General features: G+C 39.8%; 1 protein-coding gene across 3 annotated transcripts in view; it reads left to right on the forward strand.

Annotated features, from left to right (window-relative positions):
- Positions 1-22,044, forward strand: part of LOC144684343 (protein phosphatase Slingshot homolog 2-like) — a 172,982-nt gene that overhangs the window by 87,444 nt on the left and 63,494 nt on the right. For all 3 annotated transcript variants that reach the window (XM_078548004.1, XM_078548003.1, XM_078548001.1), the window contains one exon: positions 20,027-20,130. In XM_078548004.1, coding sequence (XP_078404130.1) covers positions 20,027-20,130 — 104 coding nt within the window. The remainder of the gene's footprint in view (positions 1-20,026; positions 20,131-22,044) is intronic.

A 22,044-nucleotide genomic window follows, 5' to 3' on the forward strand; every position in this document is an offset into this window, starting at 1 on the left:
TCTGCATTTGGCAATTTGAGAAGGGCATGCACTTGGAATAAAATTGCTGATGCAGATTGTGTTGAAGGTTTTTAATTATATTGAAAATGGCCAAGAATTTCCTCATTTAGTTCATACATATCCTGGGAAGGATATCAGATAAACAAAGTTGAACAGGAGGCTAGAAGTTAATCTTGTTTAGCAGCTAGTGTTTACTTCTTCATTGTTCCTCTCATTTTGTAAATACGCTTGTTTGATTTAGCAAGAAAAGGGTTTTGTACTGATTTTCACTTAAACATATTGGCATACAAGCAATCCTAATGAAAGTGAATTTTGGAACTATTTGTAGTGCTTAAAGCTAATACGGGTCTGCTGTGTGACCAGTTGTTGAAGCACAACTATTGTGGTCGAATATATTTTGACTGGTCTCCATTGTTTTTTTACACACAACTGGAGAAATTCTGCACAGACTTTACCTACTTCACATCGACACCAGTGCCCTGAGTGTAAGTGCTTAATTACAAGCACCATTTATTCATTGAGGTAAATGTCCTTTCAACAACAGCTTGTGTTCATGTAGTGCTATTAACATAACATATCCCAAGGTGGTACTTGGAAGTGTTGTAAAGTAAAATTTGCCACTGAGGCACACAAGGTGATATTAAAGTAGATGACTTTAGCTTGGTCAAAGGGGCATGTTTTGAGGAGTCTCTTAAAGGAGGAAAAAGAGATGGAGAAGTTTAAGAGGGAATTCCATACCTTGGGGCCTAGGCAGCTGAAGGCATGGCCACAAAACGGGGGTGCCCAAAAGGCCAGAATTGGATGAATGCAGAAACCTCATTGTGGAACTGGGAAAAAAATGGAGGCAGAGGAGCAAGGCCATTGGAGGGATTTGACTCAGTTTTTAAACAAAGTTTTTGCGCCAAAAACTTTGCTCAACTGGAAGCCAGTGTAAGTCAGTGAGCATTTGGCTGATGGTTGAACATGGCTTAATGGACGTGGGCAGAAGAGTTTGGATGACCTGGCTGGAGTGCATTGAAATACTTAAGTCTAAAGGTAACAAAGGCATGGGTGAGGGTTTCAGCAGCTGGTGAGCTGAGGCAGGGACAGAGTCAGGAGATTGTTACGGAAGTGGAAATGTGAAGTCTTAATGATGGCGTGGATATGTGATCAGAAGCTCGTCTGGGTGTCAAATGTGACACGGGGGCTGCAAACAGTCTGGTTCAACCTCCGAGTATTGCCAGGGCGAGGAATGAAGCTTGTGGTGGGGACAGAGTCAATGAATGGCTTTGGTAATTCCAGTATTTAATTGGAGGAGCTTTCTGCTCATCCAATACTGAATTTCAGACCAACAGTCGGGCAATTTAGCACTTAAGGAGAAGCAGAGAGAGGTGGTGGTGAGAGAGCTGGTTGTCGTCAGCGTGTATGTAAGAACTGTTTATGGATGATGTTGCCGAGGGTTGATATGTAGATGAGAAATAGGGTAGATCCTTGGAGACAGCAGATGTAACCTTATAGGAGTAAGTAGAACTGCCATTGTAAATGATACCATGACTAAGATTAGATAAGAATGGAACCAGGTGTGTGCAGTCCCACCCAACTGGATGACAATGGGGAGGCATTGGAGAATGATGGTGTGGTCAACTGGGTTAAAACCTGCAGACAGGTTGAGAATGCAATACATTAGGATTTTGGCGAAAAAACTTTGTTTAAAAACTGTGAGCATAATTAATGTAGACTGTAAGGCTATTAGAGTCTGTTTTTAACCATCAGAACTAATTTAATAAAATAGGATTGGAGGCTTATTGCCCTTGCCTGATTAGTCAGATTATATCTGTTGTTCTTTACACAGTTCATGCTGATCTAATTGGCTAGGAGGACCTACTGAGCCAGACAATGTCAATGGACTGAACTTAACAAAGTTTCAAGTTAGGTTGAGTGATAAACAAAGAGCCTGCCTTTATATAGAACTGATCACATTCTCATAATGCCCTAAAATTTGTGCTTCAAAGATAATCCATTGGTTGTAGTCATTCATGTTATTTTAGGAGCCCTGGCAGCCAAACTATCCAGAGCAAGGTCCCATGAACAGCAAATGGAAAAATGGTCAGATATTTGGTGGCTTTGGTTGAGCAGAGAATGTTAGCTGGGGCATCAGGAAAACCCCCTGCTCTTAGGATATTTTATATTTGCCTAAGTCAGTAAATGAGGGCTTGATTTAATGTCTTATCTGAAAGACAACATTTCCAATAATTGAATGCTTTCTCAATATTGCATTGTGGGCCTCCCTAGATTATTTGCTTATATCCATAATTGGAATTGAATCCCCAACTGTCTGACTTGGAGGCAGGAATGCTTCCGACTCAGATTCAATTAATGTCATTTTGACTAACCTTGTGAAGCAGCTGAATTAACAGTTATCCTATAATTTAGCTGCCTCACACTTTAGATACTCTAATTCCTCCAGCTAACTTAATTTCATGTTGTCCGTTACATGGAGGAACAACTTCTTCGAGTGGTGTTTGCAGTGCGGTGAAATCCATCCTCTTTATTCTGTGGGACAGACTCCATAGCATTGGAACAACACAAAAACAAGACTGCAGACTGTGAATTCATTTTCTGGACACTAGACAACCTCAATGGCCGAAGAAGGTCCATGGAAATGACAAAGGGAAAACCTGTTACTGGCTTGTTGGTATACTCAGACCATCTTACTGGTTCTGTGGCAACCATGGCATTACTCTTTTTAGTGCTGCTTTCTCATTTAAAGTGAGTTGCTAGTGATATATAGCTTCCAAACTGCGGTGGGTTTCATGCAGGAATCTGTAATCTTGGATTTGCAGTGATTGGAAGATCAGTTTTTCAAGTTGCATTCTTTCTTAGCAAATTCAACATGCTTACTTGAGATTACTACCCATTGTGTAAGACTCAGGAAATGAGTTGTGCTGGCAATGCTGCTAAGTGTCATCTAAAAGGTATTTTAGATCCTAAAGGTATTGGAATCTGCATAAGTAGCAGCACTGTTACTTATCTTGCTGTGAGGATGCCATAGTGCCATGTGTGCAAAAGGAATAAGCACCTTTCATTGCCAAAGGAAGAAGCTTCATTAGTTTCATGGAGTTCCATGTTTGATACATACAGACTGAAGCTCCCGCAGTGGTAAAATAAATAAAGTAGCACAACTCCATGGAGACTTCCACCTGAGAGGCAGTTTTATCCAGTTTCTTGCAAGTGGCAGTGAACAACAATGCAGCAGTGCATATAATGGTGCAGTTACCATTTGTTTTCCAGTTGGAGGCAGCCTGAACACGCTGCCTGTCCATAGAGGCTATTGATGTGGTTTCCCAGTTGCCAGGCAGGCATCAGAAAAGATCAGATGTGTCAGAAATGAAATCCCAAATAAATGACTTTTCATGTATGCACAGCTTTTTCAGCTTTATAGAGTTTGCCCCACAGTATAAATGAGGCAGATGCCATGGATTCATAGTGGAAGCAGTTCAGACAGCTACCGAACTACTACTTGTATACAGACCTAAAATAAATCACTTAATTTTCTCCTTGACCATAATATTTTCTGTAAATGCTTGGTTTAGATTTTTATACATGTGACTGAAAATGAATTAAGCTTAATTGCTGGACGGTTGACTGATCCTGATTCTAAATTAGCTTCATAGGTAAATTCTTAAGCCAGCAATCAATATACATTTTAATGTCACCAAAATATTGAGATCTTATATAAATTGTTCCTGAACAGCATGTCCTCAAGATCTGATTTGCAACAAGTTTCCACTCTTAGTCAATAATAAAATTAGTTTCACCACACAATTTGCACTTCTTTCCCCAAACTACATTTTTTCTCTTCGTTTTGGTAATATCCATAATTCTTGGGTAACGGTGCATTACCTACTGTTGCTGTGGAGCCTGTAACATTTATACTGTGCACTATTTTTATTTCTGTGCACAAGATTTACTACAGTTCATTGAGACACTGCTGCCATGAGTTGTGCAGCCGCTCCATTTGTATATCTCTTCAAGTATTCGTAGTAAAGCTTTTGGTTGCTAAAGGCTCAATTAGAAATACTTTATTTCTAGTGGTTATTTTACTCTCCTTCCTTTCACTACTGACATTAAACCAAATACACATTTTGTCTGAGCGGAGCTGAGCCAATATCTTCCTTAACCAGGAGAAGCTGGACTTCCACAGTTATTTTTAGTGCAGTCTAACAATTTTTCATCAACAGTCACAGATTGCAACTGTTTTGAGTACAATCACAGTTCTTGGTTTCCGGGAGTGGGACACGAACCCACAACCCTCTGATTCAAAGGCGAGGGTGCTATGAACTGAGCCACAGCTGACACCTCCCTAACAATTTTCATGAGGTACCTGAATCAGATATGATGTAACAGGTTTCACCTGTTTACTTTAAGCATACAATTAGCTATGTTCACAGTTCTTTTGTTTGTTAACTCACTTGCAAAAAGCAACAAGAATTGCAGTAACCAAGAAAAGGCACTGGGGACATTGCATGTTTAGGAACCCTGAATTATAAAATACTTAAAGCATAGAAGGAGGCCTTTCAGCTGATTATGCCTGTGCCGGCTCCCTGCAGAAACAACTCAGTTCTACTCTCTGTAATTTCCTGCAGGTTTTATCTCATCAAATGCTTTTCCAATTTCCTTCTGAAAGCCCCAATTGAATCTGCCTCCACCTCACTCAAAAGGTGGTCCTGACCACTTGCTGCGCAAAAATGTTTTTACTAATTTCACTATTTTTTTCAATTTATTCTTTCACGGGATGTGGGCATCACTGTCTAGACTAGCATTTATTGCCCACCCCTAATTGCCCTTGAGAAGATGGTGGTGAGCCGCTGCCTTGAACCACTGCAGTCCATGTGATATAGGTATACTCACAGTGCTGTTAGCAAGGGAGTTCCATGATCTTAATCCAATGTCAGTGAAGGAACAGCGATATAGTTCCAAGTCAGGAGAGTAAGTGGTTTGGAGGGGAACTTGCAGGTAGTTGTGTTCCCATGCATCTGCTGCCCTTGTACTTCTAGATGGTGGAGGTCCCAGGTTTGGAAGGTAGAGTCGAAGGATCCTTGTTGAGTTGCTGCATTGTTTCTTGTAGATGGTGCATACTGCTGCCACTGTGTGTCAGTGCTGGAGGGAGTGAATGTTTAAGGTGATGGACAGGGGTGCTAATGATGGAGGGAGTGAATGCTTAAGCAGGTGGATGGAGTGCCAGTCAAGTGTGCCGTGATGTCCTGGATGGTGTCAACGTTCTTAAGTGTTGTTGGAGCTGCACTCTTCCAGGCAAGTGGAGAGTATTCCATCACGCTCCTGACTTGACCCATGTAGATGGTGGACAGGCTTTGGGGAGTCAGGAGGTGAGTTACTCACTGCAGAATTCCCAGCCTCTGACTTGCTTTTGTGGCCACAGTATTTATATGGCTGATCCAGTTTATTTCTGGTGAATGGTAACCTCCAGGATTTTGATAGTGGGAGATTCAGTGATGGTAATTGAATGCCATGGGGAGATGGTTAGATTATCTCTTGTTGGAGATGGTCATTGCCTGGCACTTGTTTGGTGAATGTTGTTTGTCACTCATCAGCCCAAATTTGAATGAACGTTGTGCACTCATCAGTGAGCATCCCCACTTTTGACCTTATAATGGAGGGATGGTTATTGATGAAGCAGCTGAAGGTGGTTGGCCTAGGACACTACCTTGGGGAGCTCCTGCAGTGGTGGCCTGGGGATTGAGATGATTGACCTCCAACAAAGACAGCCATCTTCCTTTTGTGCTAGGTATGACTCTTAATCAGTGGAGAGTTTCCCCCCCAATTCCCATTGACTTCAGTTTTGCTAGGGCTCCTTGACGCCACAGTCGGTCAAATGTTACCTTGATGTCGAGGGCAGCCACTGTCACTTCGCCTCTGGAGTTTAGCTCTTTTGTCCATGTTTGGACCAAGGCTTTAATGAAGTCAGGAGCTGAGTGACCCTGGCAGAACCCAAACAGAGTGCCAGTGAGCATTTATTGCGGAGTAAGTGCCATTTGATATCACTGCTGATGACCCCTTCCATCACCTTTGCTGGCGATTAAGAGTAGACTAATGTGATGGTAATTGGTTGAGTTGGATTTGTCCTGCTTTTAATGGTCAGGACACACCTAGGCAATTTTCCACATTGTTGGGTAGATGCCAGTGTTGCGACTGTGCTGAAACAGCTTGGCTAGGGGCACGGCTAGTTCTGGACCACAAATCTTCAGTACTATTGCCGGAATGTTGTCAGGGCCCATAGCCTTTTGCAGTATCTAGTGCCTTCAGCCATTTCTTGATATCAGGTGGAGTGAACTGAATTGGCTGAAGACTGGTGTCTGTGATGCTGGGTACCTCCCGCAGGAGGCCAAGCTGGATCATCCACTTGGCACTTCCAGCTGAAGATGGTTGTAAATGCTTCAGTACTGCCTTTTGCACTCTGTGCTGGGCTCCCCTATCATTGAGAGTGGGGATATTTATGGAGCCTAATTGTCCATAACCGTTCACGACTGGATATGGCAGGACTGCAGAACTTTGATCTGACCCGCTGGTTGTAGGGTTGCTTAGCTCTATCTATCACATGCTGCTTCCGCTCTTTGGCATGCTAGTAGTCCTGTGTTGTAGCTTCATCAAGTTGACGCCTCATTTTTAGGTTTGCTGGTGCTTATCATAGAATCACAGAATTTTTACAGTGCAGACAGAGGCCATTCAGCCCATCATGGCTGCACTGGCTCCCTGAATGAGGAACTCACTTAGTACCTTCTCCCCATAATCCTGCACATTGTTCCTTTTCAAATAACAGTCTAATTCCCTTTCCAATGCCTCAATTTAACCTACCTCCACCACACTCTCCGGCAGTGCATTCCAGACCTTAACCACTTGCTGTGTGGAAAAGTTTTTTTCTCATGTCAGTTTTGCTTCTTTTGCCAATTACTTTATATCTGTGCCTTGTGTTCTTGATCCTTTCACCAGTGGAAACAGTTTCTCCCTATTTATCCTGTCCAGACCCCTCATGATTTTGAATACCTCTCAGATCTCCTTTAAGCCTTCTCTTCTCCAAGGAAAACTGTCCTACTTCTCCACTCTATCTTCATAACTGAAATTCCTCATCCGAAACCATTCTTGTGAATCTTTTCTGCACTCCAGCGCCTTCAGATCATTCCTAAAGTGTGGCACCCAGATCTGGATGCAGTACTCCAGCTGAGGCCAAACTAGGGACTTATACAAATTCCACATAACCTCCTTGCTCTTGTACTTTATGCTCCTATTAATAAAGCTTAGCGTACTGTACACTTTTTTAACTGTGCTCTCAACCTGTCCTGCCACCTTCAATGACTTATGCATATATACACCCAAGTCCCTCTGCTCCTGCAGCCCCTTTAGAGTTGTACCCTTTTTTTGTCTCTGTGTTCTTCCTCCCAAAATGAATTACTTCACATTTCTCCCCATTGAACTTCATCTACCATCTGTCCACCCACTCCACTGATTAGCCTACATACTTTTGAAGTTCTACACTATCCTCCTCACAGTTCACAATGCTTCCAAGTTTAGTATCATCTGCAAATTTTGAAGTTGTGCCCTGTACACCAAGGTCTAGGTCATTAACATTTATCAGGAAAAACAAAGATCCAAACACTGACCCCAGGGGAACTCCACTACAAATCTTCCTCCAGCTTGAAAAACATCCTTTAACCACTACTCACTGTTTCCTGTCACTCAGCCAATTTCGTAACCATGTTGCTACTTTCTCTTTTATTCCATGAGCTGTAACTTTGCTCACAAGTCTGTTGTGTGGCACTGTATTGAATGCCTTTTAGAAGTCCATGTACAACACATCAACAGAATTGCCCTCATCAACCCTCTCTGTTACCTCTTCAAAAAGCTCCAGCCAACTTCAATGAGGTAAGAATGGGTCTGGCGCAAATAAATTGGAGTCAAAGATTGGCAGGAAAAATGGTAGCTCAACATTGGACTACCTTCAAGGAAGAGGTAATTCAGGCACAGACAAGTTATATTTCCTTGAAAGGGAAAGGTAGGGCAAACAAATCCAGGGCTCCCTGGATGACAAAAGGGAATTAGAAATTAAGATAAGGAAGCAAATGTATGCTTATGACAGATATGAGGTAGAAAATACAATTGAGAACCACGCAGAATATCGAAGGTTCAGAGGGAGGTAAAAAAAAAGCAAATACGAGAAGCGAAGAGGAAATATGAAGAGAGACTGGCAGCTAACATAAAAAGGGAACCCCAATGTCTTCTATAGGTATATAAATAGTATAATGGCGGTTAAAGAAGGAGTAGGGCTGATTAGGGACCAAAAAGGGGGTTTTACGCACGGAAGCAGTGGGTATAGCTGAGGTATCAAATAAATACTTTGCATCTGTTTTCTTAGACTCAAGGGTGGTGCCAGAGGACTAGAGAATTGCAAACGTTACACCCTTGTTCAAATAAGGGTGTAGAGATTAGCCCAGAAACTGCAGGCGAGTCAGTTTAATTTTGGTGGTGGAGAAGTTACTAGAAACAATAATTATGGACAAAATTAATAGACACATGGACAAACGTAGGTTAATTAGGAAAACCAGCACGTTATCTTACTCTGAATTGTTCTTTGTCCTTTTCCATAGCCAGCCTAGACCTTATGATACAATGATCGCTATATCCTGGCATGTCCTTCTGCACTCTTCATTGAACCAGGGTTGATCCTCTGGCTTAATGGTAATGGTAGAGTGGGGGATATACTAGGCTAAGAGGTTACAAATTGTGGTTGAATACAATTCTGTTGCTGTTGATGGCCCATAGTGCCTCCTGGATGCCCAGTTTGGAGTTGCTAGACCTTATCGAAATCTACCCCATTTAGCACGATGGTAGTGCCACACAACATGATGAAGGGTATCCTCAATGTGAAGACGGAACTTCATCTCCACAAGTACTGTGCGGTGGTCAGTCCTGCCAATGTTGTCATGGGTAGATGCACCTCCAATAGGTAGATTGGAGACAACAAAGTCAAATAGATTTTTCCCTCTTGTTGGTTCTCTCGCCACCTGCTGCAGACTCAGTCTAGAACTATGCCCTTTAGGGCCCTGACGGTAGTGGTGCTTACCAAGCCCCCCATCCAGAGTACATTCTATGCCCTTGCCACTCTCAGTGCTTCTCCCAAGTGGTGTTCAACATGGAGACATACTGATTCTTCAGCTGAGATGGGGGTGTGGTGTTGGGGGACAGTAGGTGGTAATCAGTAGGAGGTTTCCTTGCCCATGTCTGACCTGATGCCATGAGATTTCATGCAGCCCAGAGTCAATGTTGAGAAATCCCAGGGCAACTTTCTCCCAACTGTATACCGTTGTACCACCGCCTCTGATGGGTTTGTCCTGCCAGTGGGACAGGGATGGTGATGATGCTGTCTCGGACGTAGTCATACTCACGGAATCATACCTTACAGACAATGTCAGGTTGTTGCTTGTCTGGTCTGTGGGACAGCTCTCCTAATTTGGGTACAAGCGCGCTGATGTTAGTAAGGAGAATTTTGCAGCATTGACAAGGCTGGGTGTGCCGTTGTCGTTTCTGGTACCTAGGTGGATGCTCGATGGTCTGTCCGGTTTCATTCCTTTTTGGCTTTTCTGTAGTGGTTTGATACAACTGAGTGACTTGCTAGGCCATTTCAGAGGGCACTTAAGAGTCAGCCACATTGCTGTGCATCTGGAGTCATGTATAGGCTAGACCACGTTAGGACGGCAAATTTCCTTCCGTAAAGGGCATTAGTGTATCAGATGGGTTTTTACAGTAATCGATGATAGTTTTATGGTCATCATTACTAAGACTAACTTTTAATTCCATATTTATTAATTGAATTTAAATTCCATCAGCTGCTGTGGTGGGATTTGAACCGGTGTCCCCAGAGCCTGGGCCTCTGGATTGCTAGTCCAGTAAGACTATGGCCACTGCCACCCTGCCTCACGTTTTATTGATGTCCTCTAGTTCTCAACCCTTTTGCCAATTGGAACAGTTTCTCTCTATCTAATCTATCTGGACCCTTCGCGATTTTGAACCTCTACCAAATCGCCTCTCAACCTTCTCTAAGAAGGACAACCCCAGCTTCTGCAATCTATCTACCTAATTGAAGTCCCTCATTCCTGAAACCATTCTCATAAATTTTTTCTAGCCTTCACATCTTTCTAAAATGCAGTGTCTAGAACTGGACACAGCACTGCGGTTGAGGCCGACAGAGTTTCATGAAGGTGCAAAATAACTTCCTTGCTTTTGTACCTCTTTTTGTAAAGCCCAGAACACTGTGTGCCCTTTTAACCACTTTCTCAACCTGCCCTGCAGGTTTGAAACTGACTTAGAAATACTTATACTGGTTACAGTTTTTAAATGTTTTTTTGAAACATTTGTTGCATTTTAGTAACATATATCTAGTTCGAACATCTATTTCAAACCAAAGTTCATTTGTAGTGAGGAATGCAGCTCACCATGCTGGTAAGCGATGGAAATGACTTGCATCACAGAAGCAGTTTACTATATAAACATACTTAAAAATAAAGACATTGTGAATTATGGAGAAATGCCCCTTTATGTTGATGAATCATTTTCGTTTGGCGCTATTTAAAGTATAAATATTCATACAAGGAATCAAAAACACAAAATTAATTAATGCAAGGGGGAATGGAAGCCATTATAAAAATGATGAAAATAACCATTCTTTTTATAATATCAGTGATTTTAGTGTGTGTTCACAAACTGTAACAATCTGGATGTTTCAAAAAATTTTAAGTGTTCTGGGTAATCAAATTATTAGTTCATTCAATTGAGTAAGAAAGCGAAAATCGAGCTTTTGAACTTCAATGCCAAAATAATCAAAGCCAGACTCTGCACTTTGTTTTGCAGGGCCTAGCTTTCAACTTTCCACACAAACTTTCTATATTGGAGTTGTGATGGGCAAATAGTGTATCTGGAATTGTCTGAACTAATTTGTTTTGTAGAATTATAATTTTAAATATTCTAATACAAATTGTAGATCACAGACTTTTTTTTAATGACAGAAACAGGACTGCAGTACCAAGCTTAGCCAGTGCTTTGAAGGTTTGCCAGTTTCTGAACTGGGAGTAGCATATCCTATAATGTTGCCACATCGGGATCCTGGAAAATCCTAATGGTGGAAAGAGATTAATGGTTTTAACCTAAACTGGAGAGAACTATGATTGTATCAGAAAAATGTCCAAGTCTCTTTTCATTATTGTTCCTGGTCCAAGTCACCCTGCAGGTTTGAGGCTTTTTCTATGAGTGACCAGTTGAGGAACATGTAGAGCACAGCTTGACAACTATAAAATTCTGGAGATAGCTTCCTATATATAGTCAGTCTGGCCTTGGTGGACATTGTTAGTAAGCTGACCTGAATTCCCTTCTGTGCTGAATGGAATGAGATTTGAAATTTTAGCCATGCTGCTTGCATGTAAATGGCCTATACAGTTGGCAATAGTTAAATAGGGCACGATAAACTGGAGCATGTGCTATAAAAAGCTGTGTCCCTATATGCAAGTTACTAAAATAACCACTGTTTAAGGAGTGATGCTGTTTGCTTCTGCTCAGCGAATGCGAAACTTTCGTACCCACTGCAATATCCTAGATGATTAGTTTCAGCTATATTAGCTCTGGGCATACACTGGACATAGAATTTCTTGGTAGTGAAGGATAGGTTATTTCTTTCAAAACCTGTAATAGTAGTGTTGCCATTCTTTACCCTCTTGCATAAATGTCCTAATGTATCATGTTACTGGAGATGTAGAAATAGACACTGTAAAAACCCTACAACCGGCTGAGGGACTCCTCGGCCAGGATGGTGTGCTGTAGTTTGACAATCGTTGGCTCTGCATTTGATGATGGTGTTGCAGCAGATGTTTAGTGAACTGCTGATGTGACAGACACTGAAAGCCAACAGCGACTTATGACCCAAGATTGGGCATTTAGACCCATGAGACTGAGTATTCCAGTAAATAGGGATAATATCTCTGCACAGCTTTCAGCTTGTTTAGCTGTTTTTACTGTGTGATTTTTAAATTCTGTGCTGTATTTATGCCTATGATAGATCTGTACATGTACTGACTCTGCATTATACCAGCTAATTTTAGGCACTTTCGAAGAGACTGGACCACACCAGATTCATCCAATGAACTATGAGAAGTACCCTTCTTTCTGTGCTTTTTATTCTTTCTGTCCACTTTGCAATTTTAATTTTCCCTGCAGAAAATTATACAAATGGCATTACTGTGTTTTACTGTGAATAAATTCCACTAAAAGGCTTTTCTTCTGAAAATACTTTGCTAATTGAGTGGCCATTTGGCCAGTCAAATGCAGAAGAATGAAAGAACAGTCTGGGAAGGAAAAAGGCTGTTTGAACATTGAATTCTAGCCCTCTGGCACATTAGTAGTCCCATTGCGTGTGATCTGATTTAGATTTTGTATAACTCCAAATGTTTTGTCTCTCACTTAATTAATAGACTATTTCAGATATCTATTTTAGTAGCGAGGCGTTTCTAATACCTATTCTGAATTTACTTGTTCCTGATTTGCATTAATTTCCTTTATAATCTTTTTATAAATCTCTTTCATTACTGGACTTGCCATTTCTATTTCTGTTGTCTGAACCTGGTTTCAATCCTCTTGTTTCAGAAACATTTTTGTGAATTATTTAATTCAATCAGTAGAGCAGTGGCTAATTTCAGTTTGTAAATTTTATAACCTCTGAGAAAGTATTTTAAATTTTCTTTTTACCAGTGGTTCCCTTGATATCAACTGCTAAATGGGATGAATGAGCATGTTTCACTGAGATCAAAGAGACTGCTCTCATTTATTCCATGGAATAGTATTGTTGCCTAAATCTGATTGTGAAACTGTTGATAATAGTTGCCTTTAGAGCAGAACTGGCTTTGACAAACTGCTGTGCAATGGCCTTTTTAAAATTTAAAAATGACTTAACAGAGCAGTAAATTAATTATAATTAAAACTGGTGATTTTTATTTGTTCTGTGGGATAGAACCGAAACGACCTGCTTTCATGTTGAGCAATTTCATGAGCATTATCATCACTGATAAAATTCTGAGATTGCAGATTAGGTAAGTTAAACTATTATGGCCCACAAATTGAATTCATGGTTCTCCATTTCAGACACACCAAGCGAGAAAGGAGAGAGACTAACCAGAATGCGCTTTTTTTAAAGTGGCAAGCAGTGCAATTGTTTCCTTTGTTCACCTTAGCCAAACTCTGAGCTGAACCAGCGGGTCAAATAAAGAAGAGTAGCTTTTCATCAATGCAAGTAAAACTCCAAACAACCTGGTTACCAACAGTATGAAAGCCTTTAAATCAAACACTTGCACACAGGAGGAAGAAGTTTTGTACAATGCGTATCGGAAGCTGTGACTGAAGTTTTTTTTTAAAAGTTGAGTTTCTGAAATATGAACTTCCCTTTTTATTTATTGATTAAAAAAAAACACCCCTAAGTTTTGAAACAAACAAAACATTTTGAAAGCCCAAATGCTCTAGTGAAGGCTGGCATCCTGACAGATGTTGCAGTATGAAATAATTTGGTCAACAAAAATAAAATGATCATGTATTTGCTGTATAGTTTAAAAGCAAAACTTGTTTATATGTAGGAACATGGTAAACAGATGGAAGAACAGTATAAGTATAAACGGATCCAGCCCAATATGTATAACAACAGTGTCACAAATCATAGCAGAACTGTTCTATTCTAATAAATCCCAACTATGCCTTTGCATTTTTCTTCCAGAAAAGTAGAAAAATGTTATATCAGCTGCCTTAGCAAATTCAACAAGTTTCCTTTTTTGTTGTCCTTTTTTTGGACCTGATGACAAAACCAGTTTAAAAGCAACAGTGTAGTGTCTTTGGAGAAGTCAGACAACCTGGCTCACACTTTGTACCACACTTCCTAATCCATTGCTGTTGATGCAGAAGAAGTGGTATAAAAGCAACTTTTGTTTCTTTCATTCACTTTATTGATTATTACTGGCTAGAATGCAGTCCAGTATAATCATACTCATAGCCCTAGAGATTAATACAACCATAGAAGTTTACAGGAGGAGTCCAGTTAGCCTATCTTGTCCATGTCAGCTCTTTGCCTGAGTAACCCACAACTAATCGCCCAGTCCCGCTTTCTCCCCAAAGCCATATGTCATTATCTACTCAAGTGTTTATCTATTCTTCCCTTAAAATACGTAATGATCTCTGACTCAACCACTCCCTCTGACAAAGCATTCCAAGCTCTTTCTGTATAAAGAAATTTTCTCTAACTTCTTTCCTCACCCTTCCTTGAATTGTTTACTCTTTGTCACTGATTCCTCAACCAGAGGAGATGGTTTCTTCCATTTCACTCCATCAAAATTCCATTATTATTTAAAACCATATGAAAAACATATAAAGCCATTTAAATCTTCTCTCAGCTTTCTCTGCTCCAGTGGAAACATTTCCAGAATTTTAGTTTTTTTTCTCATTAGCTATAGTTTCCCAGCACGCATATCATGCTGGTGAATTTACATGTTCACCGTGGGTACCCAAAACTGAGCACTATGCTCTAGCTGTAGCTTATCCATTGCCATCTACAACATTATCATAGCCTCTTTGTTCTTGTTCTCTATACTACTACATATAAAGCTCAAAATGCTAGTGACCCTATTATAACTTGTCTATGTATATTCAATGTTTTGGAATATGCCTTATTTAGTAAACATTTTCCTTAGACTTTTGAGGTATGCCAAAAATGTTTAGTAAATTTTGGCATATGATTTGGCTCCTTTCATAGATTGCTAAGAATTATTTTGCTTGTATGCTTTTTTCCCCACTCTTGCTTCTTCCTGGTCCACCCCACAATAGTGTATTTTGGAATATTGTCACATGGAATAGAAAAAGAAATCTTAAGCATTCCAAGTTGAGTCACTTTTGTGTTGTACATGAGAGAGTTGCATCAAAAATAGTAGCTATTATTTATATGGTTTGCTGTCTTTTCTAGTGTTTGTAAATTCAGTTGAACATCCTATATTGATCATCTCACATTCATTCTATTTCATTTTATTTTATATTTTGTCCCTTGTGGAGCCAGAGGCAGCATTCTAATTTACAAAAAAGGCCTCTGTACCCTTGGTCTTCATGGCATTCTTTTGCTAATTAAGAACATATCTCTTTATACGACATCAAGGGGTATGGGGAGAGAGTGGGAGTATGGCGTTGAGTTAGAGGATTAGCCATGATCATATTGAATGGCAGAGCAAGCTCGAAGGGTCGAATGACCTGCACCTTCTTCTATTTTCTATGTTTCTAAATAAGGCTTCAGTTGTACAGAGCTTCAACAGATCTCATCCAGGATGCTGCATTTAGTTTTGGGTACGACATCGCAGGAAAAATATATTGGCTTTGGAAGGAATACAAAGCAGGTTCAGCAGAACATCATTCCTGCATCCAGTCTCTCCATCCTGGTCAGAATTTTATACGTTTCAATGAGATCCTCCCCTCATTCTTCTAAACTCCATTGAATACAGGCCTAGTCGACCCAATCTCTCATCATACGACAATCCTGCCATTCCAGGAATCAGTCTGGTGAACCTTTGCTGCACTCCCTTTATGGCAAGTATATCATTTCTTGGGTAAGGCGGTCAAAACTGCACACAATACTCCATGTGTGGTCTCACCAAGGTCCTGTACAGCTGCAGTAAGATACCCTTGCTCCTGTACTCAAGCCCTCTCACAATGAAGGCCAACGTACTATTTGCCACCTTAACTGCTTGCTGCACCTGCTTGCTTGCTTTCAATAATTGGTGTACAAGGACACCAAGGTCCCTTTGTACATCAACATTTCCCAATCTATCACAATTTAAATAATACTCTCCCATTCTGTTTTTCCTACCGAAGTGGATAATTTCACACTTATCCACGTTATAATGCACCTGCCATGTATTTGCCCACCCACTCAGCCTATCTAAATCGCCTTGAAGCCTCTTAACATGCTCCACATCACTTACATCCCCACCTAGTTTCGTGTCGTCAGCAAACTTGGAAATATTACATTTGGGTCCCTCATCCAAATCATTGATATATATTGTGAATAGCTGGGGCTCAAGCACTGATCCCTGTGGTACCCTACTAGTCACCGTCTGCCACTCTGTAAAAGACCCATTATTCCTACTCTCTGTTTCCTGTCTGACAACCAATTCTCAATCCATATTATCCCCAATCCCATGTGCTTTGATTTTACACACTAACCTCTTATGTGGGACTTTATCAAAAGCTTTCTGAAAATCCAAATACGCCACATCCATCGGTTACCCGTTCTCCCTTATTTATTCTGCTAGCTATATCCTCAAAAAAAACTCCAGTAGGTTTGTCAAACATGGTTTCCCTTTCATAAATCCAAGTTGACTTTGACTAATCCTGTTGATTTTCTTTTTCTTTAAGTGTCCTGTTATCACACCCTTTATAATAGTCTCTAGCATTTCTCTACAACTGATAATAGGCTAACCAGTCTGTAATTCGCTGTTTTCTCCCTCCCTTTTTTAAATAGTGGGGTTACGTTTGCCACCCACCAATCTGCCAGGACTGTTCCAGAGCCTTCAGAATTTTGGAAGAAGACAGCCAACGTGTCCACTATTTCCATGGCCTCCACCATTAGTACCTCAGGATGTAGATTATTGGGCCCTGGGGATTTATCGGCTTTCAGTCCCATTAATTTCTCGAGCACTTTTGTTTTAGTAATATTAATTTCCTTCAATTCCCCCTTCTCACTAGATCCTTGTTTCTCTAGTATTTCTAGAGAAGAGTCATACGGACTCAAAACGTTAACTCAGTTTCTCTCCCCACAGATGCTGCCAGGCCTGCTGAGATTTTCCAGCATTTTGTTTTTATTTCATATTTCAAGCATCCGCAGTATTTTGCTTTTATCTTAGTGAATATGGAAGACTTGGGGTTTTACTGGAGCAGAGATACAGATTAGCCATGATGTACCAGAATGTGGAATAGGCTTGAAGGGCTTTTATATTTTGTTTCTCTCTCTCAGCATTTTCAATATCAATTGACCATATTAATCTATTGACTTCAGTACTTAATGGACGTCGTTGAAAAGTAAATTGTTAAAGAGAAGTAACCTTTAACTATGCCAATATTTTGAGCATGCAAGAGTTTCAAGCCTACATTAAACATATTCGGCTAGAGGAGCAGATGGTTCCACTTTTAAAAAATTCATTCACAGGATGCAGACTTCGCTGGCTGGGCCAGCATTTATTGCCCATCCCTAGTTACCCTTGAGAAGGTGGCATCAGAAAATAGAAATTCCTGATGTTCATGGGAGTATACAGATTAAATGCAATTAGGCTGCAAATTATTTTATTTGTTGCATTTTAGGAGGACAAGGATAAAACAGCGTGACCTTCAAGTAGCACCTCCAGGACCTTGAATGCATTCTACTCTTACCTATTTTAACAAGGTTAAAAAGTGGGTTAATCCTTAAACTTAATTTTCTTCTAATGCCGTTCAAAATTTGATTTCCTTAAGAGGCTGAATGAGGATCATTACTCTATTTAATTCATGTGCACTGAGATATATGAAAGCCTGCGACTTGTCAATCTGTTGCAATTTATTTCCGAACACAAGCTCTTTCGAAAGGGCATGTTTACAAGAATTCCGTCAGTTTGCAGAATTGAAAAGAAGTGAAATCCTGTGTGACATCAAAGCTTACAACTGTGGTTTGTGGTCAAAGTTGCAGTTCACAATTTGAAATGTGAAGAGGTGGCACAATATTGCATAGCTTGCCAATTGAGGTCCTAGCTTTCCATGTAATATATATGTTGAAGCTCAGTCTTCTGAGTGTTTTAATGGAAGCAGCTTCAAAAATGTGGGAGCTGATACATTCTCTGTTGCTGGGAAATGGCATCTATTGAATTCCTCATTCATTTTGAAATTTTGTAGGATAAATGCTGTAGGAATAGGCTCATCACATAAGAGAGCCTGTCTTGTCTATTGTCACAGTAACTGGGAGTCTCGAGTGGCGGCAGGGGCGGGGGGTGCGGTGGCAGATTCACTTTTGGAACAGTCTGAAACAGTTATCTCTCAAATTCTTTCTAACCCTGCCAAGGAATGTCTTTGTTCTGGGAACCACTACTGTTCTAGTTGACTATTTTCAGTATTGTTTTGGGATTTCAATTAATTTTTGCTCAAACTTTAAATAAAAAGTTGCAATCAATACATTTCATAGAACATTTAATATAATTTTATCATTCATATAATTTTGCTGATCTTTTGTATTAAAATGGTTTGTAGGGCACTTGCTATGACAAGAAGTGTTTTCTTTTGCCCTCCCCTAAAACAAACTGTTTGAAAACTCAAACATCAGCCTTTTTTATGTTCAAGCTTACACTCTTCCAGCTTTTGGAAGGTGTGACACCTTCCATGAAAGCTTGATGTGCATCTGAACACTGAAAAGGCAAATTTTTCAGTATTTGACAGAGCAATACCTCAAAGAATTGTCCTGGTTTATATGCAACCCAGAATTACTGCACTCCCAAGTCTTAGAGGAAAGTCTGAAGCTGTGCTTCGAATGGAGCAAGACACACTTAGTTCTCAATATTTTCAAGTTGGTGTACATCAGTTATCCAGATACTGATTGCTGATATTGACCTGAGCTGAAAAGGCTTTAAGAGGGTGCAGGATGTCGTCTTAAGAATTATTGTTTCAAAATGCCCTCTTCTCATTAAATTTGCAGGTTATTTTCCTGTTTTCACAGTGTCAGGGGGAAAAGCTAGTGGCTTTCAGGCTAGTGGTCTACTCTACAGCCAAGACTGACAGATACTGCATGTTCTCATAAAGTGGCATTAGATGTATTCACACCATCAGAGTTAAATTTGAACACCTTTTTATCTCCTCTCCAGTCTGTTGGGTTTAATACTATATACTGTACAATTGTGCAATTGTCATGTGTACCAAAGGCCATCATTGCTGCTCTCCTTTTAACTGAATTAATGTAAATTTGCAGGTAATGAAGCTAATAGCTTAAGTCATCATTTACTTTAATCTACTATTCATTGTATGAATTTCATTTTCTCACTGATCTGTTGAGGTCAGTTTCTGGTCACTCCTCCTAACATCTCATTCCCTGGTTCAGCATGTGTTTTTTGATTGTGCTCCTGTGAAGTACTTTGTGATGTGTTTCAAAGTTAAGGATCCTGTTTGGATGCAAATAGTTCTTTCATCATATATATTGCTGACATGCCCAGGGAAATTGTAATCTCTCTGAAATAATTTTTTGAGTTCAGTGAGCCTGAAACCTGTTCCTGCAATAATAAGGTTGTTTAGATGTTACAAAAAAACGTTCTCACTGCAACAGTCATCGAAACAAATTTCAATTTTTTCTTTAATTGTATATAATTTTTTTCACCAGTTTCAGGAAAACTCGTGCCTTTCCCTATTTTCCTTTCCGACTACTTTTTATTCTAACTGGTACATTTCTGTTGTAACCTTAGTGTTTCAAATTTTAAAAGTAATATCCTGTCACGTGAGACTCATACACATTGTATTTGAAGTCATGCTTGGGACTCATCTCACACTTCTTTATGATCATCTTTATATCATAGCTTGGGAAAGCCGTAACATCAAACCTTTGGAGTTAACTTAATTCAGCATATGCTTAGTGTATCGTGTGTTTAAGAACCGGGACAATTCTTTAAAGGTCCTTCCCTCTTTTTTTACATTTCCCAATGCATCCCAATGGGGGGGCTTCTTTTACATGGTTGCTTTGTTAATGAAGGAGGCATACATAGTTCACTGAGTCTGCAGTTGGAAGTAGAGAAGTTCTATCTTCTATACTTCATATGTATCTGTAGTCAGCTAGTCTGACCTACATCCAGTAGAACTAACTACTTGTATCCGTAGTTCATTAATATACTGTTGAATCAGTTGCTCTGATATTCATGTTTTAGTTTGTTTTACTTCAATGAACATTGGTTTTTCATTTTCACAGCATAAGTGAGAGCTTCTTGACTGTAAAGGGCGCTGCCCTATTCTTGCCTCGAGGAAATGGCTCAACTGCACCCAGAATCAGTCACCGGCGTAATAAACATGCAGGTACGTGCACTAAAAATGGGAATCAATTACCTTTTTGGGGTGGAATTGTAGCAAAGCTGGATTTTTTTTAAAAATCAATGAATGTGACATAGCAAAGTTGATACAGTAGATTCACATTTTCCCTGTTTTATGTACATTCACACCAATACATTGTTTTTCTCTTGGTGCATGGAACTGGTGCAAAGGTTTTTTTTTTAAATAAACAATGGATGCTTTATTTTGTTGTATCTGTAAAGCGGCTTGAATTAATGAGTATGGTTAAATTGACAGTACAGTGAATTGCTGGCTTGCTCTGTGTTCCGTTCCAGTTGGTCTGGATTAGCACTGTTCCAAGCTGGCACAGATGTTTTCCCCAGCATTCTCTTGAGTAGGTGTGGCTGAGGCTTCCATGTCTGTTCAGGTCAGGATTTAACAAGGCATGGATTAATTATTGACAATACTAATGTGCTTGGGTATATGCATTTAATTTTCTCATCATGGGGAACTAGTGTTACTGGACGTCTGAGATGAGTGGTGGAACAGCTGTAATTCTTGAAACTGAAATAAGGAAGTAAGCTTGTACTTCTGCTCTAAGTATTGGGGGGGGGGGGGGGGGGGGGGGCAGCGTGAGAATTTTCACTTCAGTGCAAATACTGTAGAAATAGCCTGACGAAAATCATGATAATTTTGCAAGATTCCTCATCTGCTTTGGTCACTGTAAAACAACACTTGCATTGCTCAAGAATGTTTCTTTGAAAGAATTTTGATGACTTCATGACAAATTCTGGTCAATTCTATGCTGTAATTTGAAATAAGCCTTATAGCAACACCACTGCACTTCCAATTGCAATAGAAACCTGCATATTCTCTATTATTTTGTAATCTATTGTATATTGTAGTATAGTTTCAACTACAACCTGTTCAACATTAAGCCATGCAGGATTTTTGCAATATTTTTGTTTTTAACTTGGATAACATAATTAATAGGAACACTAGGTCCATTCAATAAGATCATGGCTATTCTTCTGCATCAACTCCATTTTCCGGTCCTATTGTAAGAGGATCAGAGACCAGACAATAAATTTTGGTCAGGGAGACACTTAATGCAGTGGTATCAGGACAAACTGTTAAGCAACAAAAGTTATACTTAACAAAAGCAAACTTAACACGCACAGAATTCAGAGCCCAAAGTATAGAAAAAAACAAGATTCACATTTCCTACACTATTTTCTTAACCCTTGATTCCCTCAGTATCCAAAACTTTTATCAATCTCAACCTTGAATATACTAAACAACTGAGCATCCACAGCTCTCTGAGAAAGAGAATTCGAAAGATTCACAACCCTCAATGAAGAAATTTCTCCTCCCCTTGGTCCTAAATGTCTGACTCCTTATTTTCAAACTAAATCCCTTAGTTCTAGCCTCTCCAGTATTGAGTGAGGTATAGAGGATTTTTTCTATTTGCGTTGTTGCAATCTCGGTAGAGACCTCTTAACTTTTTTTAAGAAATAAAATCCCAGTTATTCACTAAAAAAAGGGAGTAAGATAACAAAATCCAAATAGAGGCATAGATCTGGGCATCCAATTAATCTGATAAAGTATTCCGTGTGCCCAGTCTCTCTGCAAATTAAAAGAGAGACAGACTAAAACAGTTAATGCCCTAAGCACTTGGAGAACTGCACTTACCAGTTTGCTATTCTGTTATTTTAGTGTATTTCAAGGTACATCAACAAATGAGATTGCCAGCTTTGTTTAACTTGCATCTATTTCCTGAGGTTGATATTGGGAGGGAATTTATCAATTCCTATCTTTACCCATATTTCATTCCCTATTACTTGGCATGTATTAGCATTAATCACTTAAGTGCTTGCTGGATAGCTTTGTAAAATAATGTATTTGTATTATAATCAGATGGGCGCATTTACACAAGTGTTA

The sequence above is a fragment of the Cetorhinus maximus genome, chromosome 9, assembly GCF_964194155.1.
Source record: "Cetorhinus maximus chromosome 9, sCetMax3.hap1.1, whole genome shotgun sequence".
In the NCBI taxonomy this organism is placed as follows: Eukaryota; Metazoa; Chordata; class Chondrichthyes; order Lamniformes; family Cetorhinidae; genus Cetorhinus; species Cetorhinus maximus.